This window comes from Penaeus vannamei, chromosome 22 (assembly GCF_042767895.1).
Source record: "Penaeus vannamei isolate JL-2024 chromosome 22, ASM4276789v1, whole genome shotgun sequence".
In the NCBI taxonomy this organism is placed as follows: Eukaryota; Metazoa; Arthropoda; class Malacostraca; order Decapoda; family Penaeidae; genus Penaeus; species Penaeus vannamei.
The window spans coordinates 39,233,176-39,246,068 of record NC_091570.1 but is presented as its reverse complement, the minus strand read 5'-3'; the positions used below and the strand labels follow the sequence as shown (position 1 = coordinate 39,246,068).

Below are 12,893 nucleotides of genomic sequence, written 5' to 3'. Positions count from 1 at the left end.
TATTCCAGCTACGGATTATTACCCCCACTTTAAGACCTTCTTGTATACCCGATGGCAATCTTTCTGGTCAAGCCTCTGCAACAATAAATTACATACTGTAAAACCACCTGTCTCCTCTTGGTCAGCTCCATTTCACCGGAACAGACATTGGGAGACGGCCCTCACACGCTTACGTATTGGCCACATCCGCCTCATGTATGCCGATCTAATGTCACGTTCCTACCCGCCCCAATGTCCCCTGTGTAATGTCCCGTTTTCAGTTCCACACATTCTGTTGTCCTGTCCATGTTTTACTATAGCCTGCACCTCTGCATTTCCAGCATATCAGACATCCCTACAGAATCTCACAGCTTCTGCTTTGACAACCTGTTCTCCTTCCTCAGACACGTAAATATCCTTCACTCAATTTAATTCTATTACCTAAACCACCATAACCCATTCCCTCATCAACTCCTTTATCCATCTTTAACCTTTCAACTTTACTCATGATGTTTGACACATATCACCTGTCATCACCCTTTACTATACCTTCCTTTAGTGCTATATGACCTTAGATGTCTAGTACATTTATTTCGCTTTTAACCATTATGGAAGGCATGTATGGCATGCCATGCATGGTCATCTCACCAGGGTTGCATATGGCATATAACCATTATTTTAATAGAATGAGTTATCTTGTAGACTAAACTCCTGCAAAAGCATGTGGGATTTTTTAAATGAAAGTAACATTAAGGCCTCATTATTTCATTCATGTTTGTTTATAGTGTATATGGCATGAAAACTTATGTGCTGGTTCCCTGCACATGGTGGACCCTGCACCTTGATTATAACAGCCTCACAGTCGGACAAATCAGCATTTTAGCCAGCCTGGAGGCCTCGGATTGAAAGCAGTTATCCTATATCCATTTTTGATACATAAAGCCAACAGGTCCTCTTAAGAGTAATTTAGTCAATTTCTCCATATTACTGATTAACATAGAGAACATTTTACCAGATTAACTTCCAAACAATGGAAGGAACTTGAAAAACATCAGTCTTGTTTACTCATTTATTAGGTGTTATTACCAATGTTGCCTTGGAAGTTGTTCATTTCTTAAGGCCCAATCATTTCATAAAATAAAAGCTTCAAATGGGGTGGGGGTATAACCAATATACCTTAGAGCCACTCAAATTGACAGAGAAAAAAATAAAAATAAAATAAAAATATATATGATGACCTTCCCAATATTCTACAGAATTATGCAAGCCTACTAATATATAACCCTGTCTTTTTTTTTTTTTTTTTTTTTTTTTTTTTACTTTTTCTCATAGGGCATACATTTAAGAAAGCCTATTTAAACAATTCAATAACAGTTGTAGCAGAATTTCATCACCAGTGAATACAGGACAGTTCTGTTCCAATGTTGGTCACCACGCATGGTTTCTTTTAGAAGGTGAATAGTCAATACTGTCAAAATAAAACTATAAATTAAACTGCTCCCCAATTCTGTGAAATGAGATGGACACACTAGCGGGCCAGTTAACCCATTTACAAAAACAATACATAAAGAGGAAAACAAAGTCTAAGGACTTGATGGCACCCTTACTAGAAGCTATTTTCCTTTATATGCACTGTTATCTGTGAGCAGATAACTTTGATTCCTTATTAAAAAAAAGAAAGAAGGAAAAAAATAATAAAAATAATAATAATTGATAATAATAACTTTGTTTTCAATCACATAGATCTTTAAAGACCTACAGGTCTTTGATACTAAAAATTTTAAAATAAATAAAATTGAGTGTTCAGAACTTGGAAATATGGGAAGAGAAATTTTCCATAAATCTTTTGTGATGTTATTTGTAGCAATATACCAACAAATAATAAGAGAACCTTGATTTCTATGCCATAACAACAAATAAAAAATGCCATACATCTTTCTACAGAGGGTGTTTTAATTAGTCGTGCATGGCCTGTAAGCTTGTACTCTTGACATTGAAAGATGGCATGATAACTGTATTAACAAATACAATTTTGGCAGTACATGTATGCATTTTTTTATATTTTTTTCAGAAATTTGTACTTGTACTAATTCTATAAGTTTTTTGTGTAAAAGTACAGAAAATTACCATATGCTTATTATATTGAACAAAGGATTGCTGTAATATGCAGACCAACCAAAAATTAACAAAAGAGCAAGTTGTCCTCATCACTTTACTGCCACCTGTGAACACAAAGCGTGCTCTATCATTACAGTCCAGTTATAGAAATGAAAAAGTATATTAAGTACACATACATGTAATCATGGCTGCTAATTTTTTTGTGTATTTTTTGCAAACCATATTACTAAAACCAAATACCCATCACATACTGAATCCATGAATGATATAAAAACAAGAAAACTTAAACAGAACAAAGAAACAGTGCTGACAAACGTTGTGTAATATCATGGGAGTCTCCTGTTCCTCCTCCACTTGGTGTTTTGCCAGTGGAATGAAGAGGACATGTAGGAGTGTGTGGGCATCGCCACTGTTCAGGACACAGGCAGGTCATGACAGCGTGGCAGTCCTGTGTGGTAGCACTGAGGTCACTTCTCCTGCACCCGCAGGGAGGGGGGAGGGGCTGGGGCTGGCTGGAAGCTGCTCATCATTGTGCTCTTGTTCTCTCTTTCCTCTCTCTCTCTCGCTCTCTTTCTTTCTCAGGTGCCTACACTTCCTTCTTGTTGACATGAGCATGTCTCGGGTTAGAGGATCAAGGGCTGGGCTGATATCCACTCTTTATGGAGCCATCATCTATACTAATAGACAGGCCAGATCCATGGTGTGGCCAAAGGATCGTCCATACCCGAGAATTAACTATGTTGGGATATAAGGCACCTTCTGTCTTGTCTCACACCTTTGAGAGTAAGCACCTGCCTTGGCTATGTTCATAAGTGCCGTAGCAGTCCTGTTTGCTGTTGCCTCCTGCATCAGCTTCCACGGCAGGGAGGTCTGCACGTGACTCGACCACACGAGGGGACTGCTTAGGCTGCTGTTCCTTGTGCCGCTGCTGCTACTGCTGCTGTGCCTGCTGTGGGTCCCCCTGTGTTGCTCCACGTATGTCTTGCTGCTCTGGTGCGCTGCTTCATCGCCTTTCATGCGCCAGGGGATCTCTCAAATCACCATCAGTACGGCTGGAAAAAGAAGTGATTGAATGTTTAGTATTGGTCAAAAAGTATAATTACAGATTTGTCTACATTTTTCTGAATAAATAATGTTACATACCAAAACAACAATTACTTTTTTTTCTTCTTCTTTTTTTGTTAATGCTAAATCCAGGAAGAACATATTTAATCTCACAGAGAATCTATATCATTTAACCAAATGAGAATGTGTTATGATGATAATATTATCTGGTAGTAATATAAGACAGCATCAGTAATTCTTCTTCCAAAATCTGTGTCCATAATTCGTACACTCAACAAAGACAATATAAAAATTTTGAGCCTACCTGTGAGAAGTGGTGCGTTTGTGATGCTGGAGTGAAGAACGCACGGTCACCCTGGTAGGTGGAGTCCTGGGAGAGGAGTCCATCCGTCTGGCTCTGGAACTGGTCTACCATGTACGAGTCCTGGGAAAGTTCTGCCTGAGACAGTCCTCCCTGCGAGAGCCCACTCAATCCAGGCCCAGACATGCCCTGTACACATGGGGAAAAGAAAATGTTATCCAAGTTGTGCCATTAAGAAAAATTAACCCTTTCTATTCCATTTACTTTCTCATCAAATATCCACAATAATCACACACACACAAAAACACACACGAAAACACACACACACACACGAAAACACGCACACATACACACACACACGAAAACACGCACACATACACACACGAAAACACGCACACATACACACGAAAACACGCACACATACACACACAAAAACACGCACACACACACACACACACACACACACACACACACACACACACACTTATATACTTAAAAAGGCCAGACCCTTAAAACTGCAATGTTGACGTTACCTGTGAGAGGTGCCCTTGCGTGAGACCAGGCTGAGAGTAACTTTGTGTGGTGGGGTCTTGGCTGAAGGGTTGAGATAACTGTAGAGCATTAGAACCACCCATGTTTTTGTTGGGCTTTCTGCCTCCAGTTCTGCCACCTCGAGCACCACCTCTTCCTCCACGTGCTTGTGCCAGAGCCTGCTGGTGTTGCTGGTAGAAGCGAGGTGGTACATGAGCCATGTTCATGAACATTCCCACTGGCACTGGTAAGTTGTTTAGCCCAGGCTGGGAGTGGTCAGCAGATATATAATCCAGAGAATCATGAGCTCGGCCGTACATATCATACTGTGGTCCTGTAGGAGATAAAGAGTCTAGTTACATGATGCTCCTAGATTTGTAATAAAAATCTTTTTTACTTCTAATAATAGGCTTCATTTGTATACCTGTGAAAATTAACATTTATAGAAAGAACTTGATTTCAACTTTCTGCTAATGTGGTCAGTCAACATCATGGAGTTGAGATAAATATTCATGTATTACAAAAGAGCCAAGAATTTAATTTAATCATCAGACAAGGAGACAATCAGGCACATAGAATTTTTTGTAAGCTCACCTCTGAAGCACTGGGAAGGCGGGGGTGCAGAACCATTGAGCTGACCTGACCTATCGTACATAGAGCCAGGAACCATAGCCTCTCGCGCATCGTACATAGCTGTATTCATGAAGTGCGAGCCTGGGTTAGTTGCATTAATTAGTCTCTTGGGTTTACTGAACTGCATCATGGATTCCTTGAGGTTGTTGAGGGGCCCTTCCACCAAAACTTTCTTTTCCTTAAAGTGATGCAACAAGTGGTTCCATAGTCCTTGCTGAAATTGGAGGGAAAAGTTACCTTTCAAAACCTATTTTTCAAAACCTATTCAGATTATAAAAGAGAGAAGGTTGCAAATGAGAGTTCTAGCACCTAATTGTTTGATCTGAGACAGAAAAGAGACAGCTTGCATTAAAAAGTAACTCACCTTCGAGAGTACTTTCGGGTTTCCAACGATGATGATGCCGTAACGTGCTCGAGTCAGAGCCACATTCAGACGACGCGGATCTGACAAGAACCCGATTCCTTGGTGCTCGTTGGATCGCACACAGGACATGATAATGATGTCCTTCTCTCGGCCCTGGAAAGCATCCACACTCGCGACCTCCAGGCGCTGATACAGCTTCTGGTTGAGAGGTCCCTGATACTGCATGTACTGAACCTGATACAGAAGAATAAATTTTAGCCTCAGAATCCAGACAAACATTATGAAATGTTATTAAGAAAAACAATCTGTAAGGCTCCCCAAACCATCTGAAGTGCAGCGATACATTCATCTAGTATAGTGTTCTCCGACTTTTTGATATCATTCCCTCTTCCCACTTCTCTTCGGTTATCCAGACTTAAAAGAATGAAAAATATTAGAATGCTTAACCCAGTAACGACGGGTGTCCCACATATGAGAGACCAGAAAAGATAAACATTGCCAGGCGGCCCACCCGTGACGCTGTATCAGGGCTCACACTCCGACCCAGCAGTGGGCCTGGAAACTTTTATTTTCGGCTTCAAAATATACCAGCAGTAATGGGTTAAATTCTAATGTATTCCATTTGTATGAAATTAATATCATTCAAGAAACAAAGAATGAAGACATTATCACTTTCACAAAAAATCAAATTAAAGCTTTGTATCTTTTCATACAAGTAGGAATTAAAACCCAATTTCTTTGGTAATTAAAACAGACATAATTGTTGTATCATTAATGGGAATCAGTACCATTTGCCCTTTATACCAATGCATGGGTCTACAGAAGATACAGCACATCGCCTTAATACAAAGAACTATTACTTTTAGAAAGTGCCTTATCTCCTAGAAATTTTCATTACTCCCACATAGGCAATTACCCCAAAGTCTGAAAACAACTGATCTAGTAGAATATCCTAGTTAAAAATTTAGCAACTTCCTCGAGATACTGATCAATTGGTTGGAATGCCAAGTACATTTTGTTGTCTGAAATTAAAATCAAAGAATAATTCCTTTTTGCGAGTAATGACAACATCCTTATTCCGATTAGGAGTTATAATGATCAAGATAAGATAAGAATGTGATAAATACAAAAGTCTGGGAACCTTGTTACTTATAACAAACATTTGCAAACACAGAATAGAGGATTTAATATTCACCTTGTTTACAACAATTGGAAGCATATTAACACTTACTTCTCCAGTGAAAGTTGCTGGTTCTTAACAGAAAATACTTTCATAAAATACCAAGTAACATATTTCTACTAGGAAAAATACTCAGAAACTGAAGAGCATAAGTCAATTAGTCGTTAATCCATAAAACATACAAATCAAACAAAAAAGAACTAACCAGGTAAGCTCTCTGGCCTTCATAGGGAGTGATGACACCAATCTGTTCTGGCTTGACACCGGAATTGAGGAAGCGTGTGACAAGTTTCTCAACGCTGGAGGCCTCGGTTCTGTTCAGGTAGGAAGTTCCTGACCCTGCAATTTCCTCCTGGCCCGAGGTCACATAGAAGAATTGGGGTTTGTCTTGTTGGGGCCACGGGAAACTCACGCCTTTCATGGTGCGGTCAGCTGTGGAAAGAATATGTTTTAGTTATCGCAATCTAATAATATTTTGTCATTTTACTTCTCATATCATTCATTCTCAAGTTTTAACCATAGATTTTAATGCCATTGACTTACTTTCTAATAAATACCTTTTGTCTCATAATTTTTCTACAAAATTTCAATGGACACAAAATAAGTCCCAATATAAACCAACACCATTCTCTCTTTTATCTTACCATCAACAACACCATTCTGAAGAGATCCCTCATAAAAGAAGTTAGACGGGAACTGAGCAAGCTGAGGGTGCATGCGGTATTGGACGGTGAGGCGGAAGGGTCGGATGCCCAGGACAACCAAACGCTCAAACAGTGACTGCGAGAGACCAGCACGGGAGGCTTTCTTACACATGACGACAGGCCCAAGCTGGCAGTGATCACCTACCAAAATGACTTGCTTGGCTCCTAACACAACCTGTAGGAATAAAGGGAACCCAATTAAAGAAAGTATAGGAGCCATACATACAAGTTATTACTAACCACACAAGAATTTTAAAGGGAGCACATATATACATTCCTAAAGTTTTAAAAGGCAGTCAGCCATGGAACTGTGTTTTCCAGGATCCTTTCCTCTTGGTAGATATTCACAGTCACACATAAAAGAAAGGCTTGAGGCATGACAGACTTAGCTTAGCAGTTAAATTCCTCTACCTCTGTATAGGTATTCTGTATCATTATGTAGTATATGTCACAGAGTTTATCATATGTGTATATTATCATATGTATTACAAATATCATAGATATCACAATAATCATATATATTCTATTTATCATATATTCATTTTCTGTCTCCCTCCTTTTCCTTTTTTCTGGCACATACAGGAAAAGCCACAAAAACTTTCTTTAAGGATTAAGAAATGTTAAGCCAAACATACCGGAACCATGCACTCTGGCTCAGTGGCCTGCATGGACTCATCGATGAGAATGGAGTGGAACTTCAGACGTGCCAGACGAGGATCTCCAGCTCCCACACAAGTGCAACATATCACATCGGCTGCTTCTAAAAGTGTCTGGAAAAAATCAGTTACTGTAAGCTAAGGGCTGCACGAATTGTATAAACATGAAGAGCATTATTTGTACCGGCCTATTTCAAATTTAAAACTAGAATAAATCAGTTATAGGCTTCTAATTCAAGAGAATGTCACATCAGTGCAGTCTCCTCTGCTAAATAACACTGGTGCTCAAATGAATCCAATCATTCTCTTTGAAAATATGACAAAAGATAATTAACAATTAATGCAATATATTCTACATGAAGCGTTTGAAAAACATACTGCCAAAATCTTAGTGTAACCCAGAGTGAAGTATTACATTGTTAATCAAAAGGTTAACATAAATAACACTCACTTTCTCAGCCTGCTTCTTCAACATGCGGAATCGCTTTTCATCGGCTGATGACAGTTCACCTGTTTCTTCCTTCAACTGCTGAAGCTTCTGAAGCTCTCCATTACTGTTAGAATAATACCTCAATTATAAACCTATGAAAAAACTGCCTAATTCTACACGTAAAGATTAAAGTTTGTAAATACATATCCTCAAACAGCATTAGAAGTAACTCACTCTTCAAGGTTCCGGATCTGGTTGTGCAAAGCCAAGAAAGAAACAGGAGAATCAATGGCCTCGCGGGACTTGGCACATAGACGTACAACCTGTCAGGAGAAGAACACATATTGGTCTACATCCAAGAATGACACAATTTCTGAAGACTGATATCATTAGAACCTAATGATAACTGGCATTCTTCTTCTTATATGAGGAATACAAAATGAAAATACAATACGAATACAACCTTTTACAATAATTACCTTATCAGTTAAATTTAAATTCCAACAGAGCCCATGATCTCAAAGTAATGACCGAATCCCTTACCTTGAGCCCAGTCTTATGGATCTTCTCCGTGAGCTGGTCTACAGCGGTGTTGGACGGGGCGCACACCAGGACGGAGCCTCCAGTCTGCTTCACCAGCTGGTACACGATGGTTGCGGAGGTAACGGTCTTCCCTGTGCCTGGTGGACCTTGGATCAGGGAAAGAGGGCGCTGCAAGGCATGCTTCAGGGCATATTGCTGGAAAGATCAAGAGACAAACATTGGCTACTTTAATTTCGAAGGAAGTTTTCTTTACCATATCATGAGAAAATATTGTGTAAACAAAATTTTCTAATCTCTTTCTACAGAGAGAAATCTAAGAAAATTATTAGAATCAATTCCCAGAAAAAATCCGTTTATAATATAAGAATACTGCTTCTATGCTAAAGGTGCCCTTCAGAACAAAGTTCATATAATAATCATTTGCTCATACACCTCCATGACTGGTGTTTTATCTAAATAACATAATCGTTCAAGATATACCCCCCCCTCCCTCAAACTACTAGACAAGAGGAATGATGTAAAGTTTACAGAAATTATTGAATCATCAAACACATTTTCAGAGGAGCCAATACAATGTAATTTCAACAGTATTTTGCTCTTAACCCACTACTGCTTGTATATTTTGAAGCCGAAAATAAAAGCTTCCGGGCGCCTATAAAATTGGCACATTGGGCTGGCCTACACTCTGCCCGACCGTTGTCCACTGCTGAGTCGGAGCGCAAGCGTCACACTGGCGGGATGCCCGGCAATTTTTTTTTCCGGGTGTCCCATTTCCGGCGTAAATGGGTTAAAAGCAATTGAAACATAGTACGAATGTATTCATACAGCCAGAATAGACTGATATTCAACCTACTGACTGATTTTAACTTCACTATCAATTAAAGAAAAAGGTGGAATGTATCCGAAATAAAAAATTACACGAAAGATCAGCGCAGACTGGAATGTAAAGTGAAAACTGGAGCCCTGATCAAGGAAACATAAACATAAATAAATAAGATACAGAAGAAAAACAATCCTAGATGTAGCCACTGTTTCTACAAGACAGGGAACCTTCATCATATATCATTCATTATATATAATAAACCTCAAATTGGAATACTAAAGTCTGCATAAGCTCGAGCATGTTAGTAATAGACAAAATCTAAAGGAATTCTTGAGTGTGTTAGCAACAGGCAAGATCTGAGGGAATTCACGCAAGTTTACTTTATCCTTGCTTCCATAATCGTTACCCTACTACCCTAGTAATACCAGATACAAAAACTCAATACTCACTTTCTATTTAATAACATAGTGAAACTTCTTATTTATAAAGTGTCATTCATGTTAAAAGATTAAAAATGCAACAAATGAAAAGGGTATGACTGAACATGAATAATTAGATAATACAAGATATATAATTGAACTTTTAAAACTGAACCCACAGTTACAATTTGTGCATTACGGAATCACGCATTCTCCATCCTACTTATATTTCCTCCATGGATATAACTGTTATGCAGAGGCCCATGACTTTTCTAGTTGCCACCTATACAATTCTATACAAAAAGACCTAAATAATTACCAATAAAAATGTAATGTAATTCATATAAACATGACCAAACAAGTACACAAGACGACAACAACAATAAAAACAATAACAAAAGACAAAGAGAGTGTCATCATAGTTTTTTTTCAAATACTAAGGTGATGTCCCAAAGTATAATAGTGCTTCAGGTGTGCCAGCATTTTACACCAATTACATCAGAAGTTAAAAATTCTCCCAACAATTTCCTTTCAAATATTTAATTCTATACACAAAACAGTATATCTTCCTCTGAACAATTAATATTTAAGAAGTCTATTTTCTTTTACAATCATGTCTATATTCCAATCTATTTCTTCATTCAAAACAATTGCCCACTAACATAATAATTATGAAAACATGTAAATCCAAATCTATGATTTTTTTTTGTTCTTACACTTGCCACTTACTGGACAATAATATATGCCTCCTGTTTCTAGCCCAATTCCCAAAATAATCAGGTAAAACACTTCTCATTCTATATCAAATAAAAAAAATGACACGACTTACTTAAAACACTATTTCATTCCTTACATATCTTTTCAACGCTAAGGATTCACAGTTACAGCATAGAAAAATCAGAAATCCCTCCAAAATCCCTTCACATCGGACAAGACTAAAAAGATATAGGAAGGATTCGAGGAAAAAGAAAAACCTATTTACCTGCGAGTTGTTAAGTGTTGGCAGATTAGGAGCAGAGAGCTGCTTGGGAAGGTAGATGTGACGGAAGAGGAGTTCGTCAACTTCAACGTGTCCCAAGAGACGGTGGTAAATGTACGGAGACACTGAGGAATCATCAACAGCAAACTTGCGCAGAGCAGCTTGCATTCTGTAAAAAATTAAGAAAAAAAATCAGAAGAGAATTTATGTGACAGCAAAATAATAATAATACTAATAATAATCAAACAAAACAGATGAATATTGAACTTGTGATATGTATGAAGTGAGAAAGCAATATCCAGTTCATTACAGTGCAATCACAGCCAATTCATTTACCTGTCGAAGCTCGTAGACTTCCAAACAAAGTCAACAACAAATTTGTCCCTGCAGTCAGTTGGCACTCCGACATTCGACTTGAGCTCAATTCCAACCTCTTCACCAAAGTTGTCAGGGATCTTGATGACATGTCCCACCCCTGACCAAGGCTTGTGAAGGTCCCCCAGGTATCTCAGTCGCAGCTCATCTCCATGCATCAAGCGCATGTCTGGGTGTGATGCAATCATACGCAAAATGAGTTTCAGAAAAATGAAATGTCAATTTATGAAAGTGTATCAGTGTTTAAATTCAACCAAAATTTTAAAGAAAATAGGATCAGTTCCAAGGAAAAGAAAGTCTGAAGCACATTTACCCCCCCCACCCCCCCCAACTTCTCTTTTTGCTGGAGAAACTCTCTTTCCCTTACGTAATTTTTTCACAAATTCAACTCACCTCCGTCAGTCTTCGCGAGGGTGAAGTATGCACAGATCTTCTTGTTAAGGCCAATGTCCCAGCGCACCTCGATCTTGTCCTGTGTCTGAGACTCCTTCAACTTCTTGTCATAGTCGGCCTCTAACTTCACGAGTGGCCCAAAAATGTTCTGGTACTGAAATCCATCCTCATACCTATTGAGTCAAATTAAAAACTCAGCTTCAGACTTCTAGGAAATATCCTATGCAACATATATATAAATTAGAAACTTTTCAACTGAACTGCAATGTAGTAGTTTCCTAATATATAGAAGCTATTTTCAATTCTATGGTTTACACAAAGTCTAGTTTCCCAGAAATGGCAAAAATATAATTTTAGAACCTTGTAGAACTAGTTTGACTTATTAAAAATACAAGATATCTTTTGGCACCAAATTTATAATCAATGAATATTAGTGGAAGGATCCTCCTCTATACTTTATATGTATTTACTATATGATATTAGAGTCATATGTACATTTTATTGTGTGTGCCACAAGACCAACACAGTCGTATTGAGAATTTGCTAGCAATGACCTGCCCCTATCTCCTCATACTGATAAGGAACACAATTATAAAACTTAGAATTGACAGATATTACAGTAAAATCCAAAATCAAGTTTCCTTTAATTCAAATAACTATATAACTATCACTGAAACCTACATACTGTATAAACGTATTGTGTATTTTTTTTCTTGAATATACATCATACTGTATTGTACAATAATTTGCATCAACACTTGACAATATAACATTCATACTCAAAATTATAATTATAATACAATGCATTTGATCTATAAAAAATATATATTAATAAAATATAATAATTCATCATACTATATTGTACAATAATTTGCATCAGCACAAGACAATATAACATACTCATATTCAAAATTATGTGTGTAATACAATGCATTTGATGTATAAAAAAATGATATCAATAAAATAAAAGAGGATTATTTTCCCCCCATAATAATTCATATTCATTTAACCTAGTGCGACTTGCATCTTTCTACTTATACCACATCAACTTCAGAAATAAATACCACACAACTACGGGAGAAAAGATAAAACACAGTACGTACCTAAGGCAGACTTGCTGGGGCTCTTCATCCACACCAGGTCTCTCAAGGTCATCAAAAGTGGCTGAAGCATTCTCCTTCCACAGCTCTTCTAGTTTGTTGATCTGCTGCGCTGTGATCTGGCGTGCACGCAGCTGTTCAGCTTCTGAAGGAACGCGAACTAGCCATGGCAGAAGAGCTCTGTCGCTGATGAGTGGTTTCCACTGCTCTGGATCCCTGCAGAAGTTAATATTAACCATAAAATTCATAATTCAAATAAGCCTAGAATAACAAAGACCAAATTCATTTTACATCTTTTCA

General features: G+C 38.0%; 1 protein-coding gene across 1 annotated transcript in view; it reads right to left on the bottom strand.

Moving 5' to 3' along the window:
* Positions 1–1,034: 1,034 nt before the first annotated feature.
* Positions 1,035–12,893, bottom strand: part of Upf1 (Upf1 RNA helicase) — a 24,670-nt gene continuing 12,811 nt past the window's right edge. The window contains exons 5-19 of the mRNA XM_070136963.1: positions 12,597–12,809; positions 11,494–11,666; positions 11,062–11,269; positions 10,729–10,894; positions 8,505–8,699; positions 8,196–8,284; positions 7,983–8,085; positions 7,511–7,645; positions 6,816–7,050; positions 6,377–6,603; positions 4,992–5,225; positions 4,589–4,841; positions 3,997–4,328; positions 3,467–3,652; positions 1,035–3,149 (exon numbers count right to left, since the gene is read on the bottom strand). Coding sequence (XP_069993064.1) covers positions 3,141–3,149; positions 3,467–3,652; positions 3,997–4,328; positions 4,589–4,841; positions 4,992–5,225; positions 6,377–6,603; positions 6,816–7,050; positions 7,511–7,645; positions 7,983–8,085; positions 8,196–8,284; positions 8,505–8,699; positions 10,729–10,894; positions 11,062–11,269; positions 11,494–11,666; positions 12,597–12,809 — 2,758 coding nt within the window. The 3' untranslated portion in view covers positions 1,035–3,140. The remainder of the gene's footprint in view (positions 3,150–3,466; positions 3,653–3,996; positions 4,329–4,588; positions 4,842–4,991; positions 5,226–6,376; positions 6,604–6,815; positions 7,051–7,510; positions 7,646–7,982; positions 8,086–8,195; positions 8,285–8,504; positions 8,700–10,728; positions 10,895–11,061; positions 11,270–11,493; positions 11,667–12,596; positions 12,810–12,893) is intronic.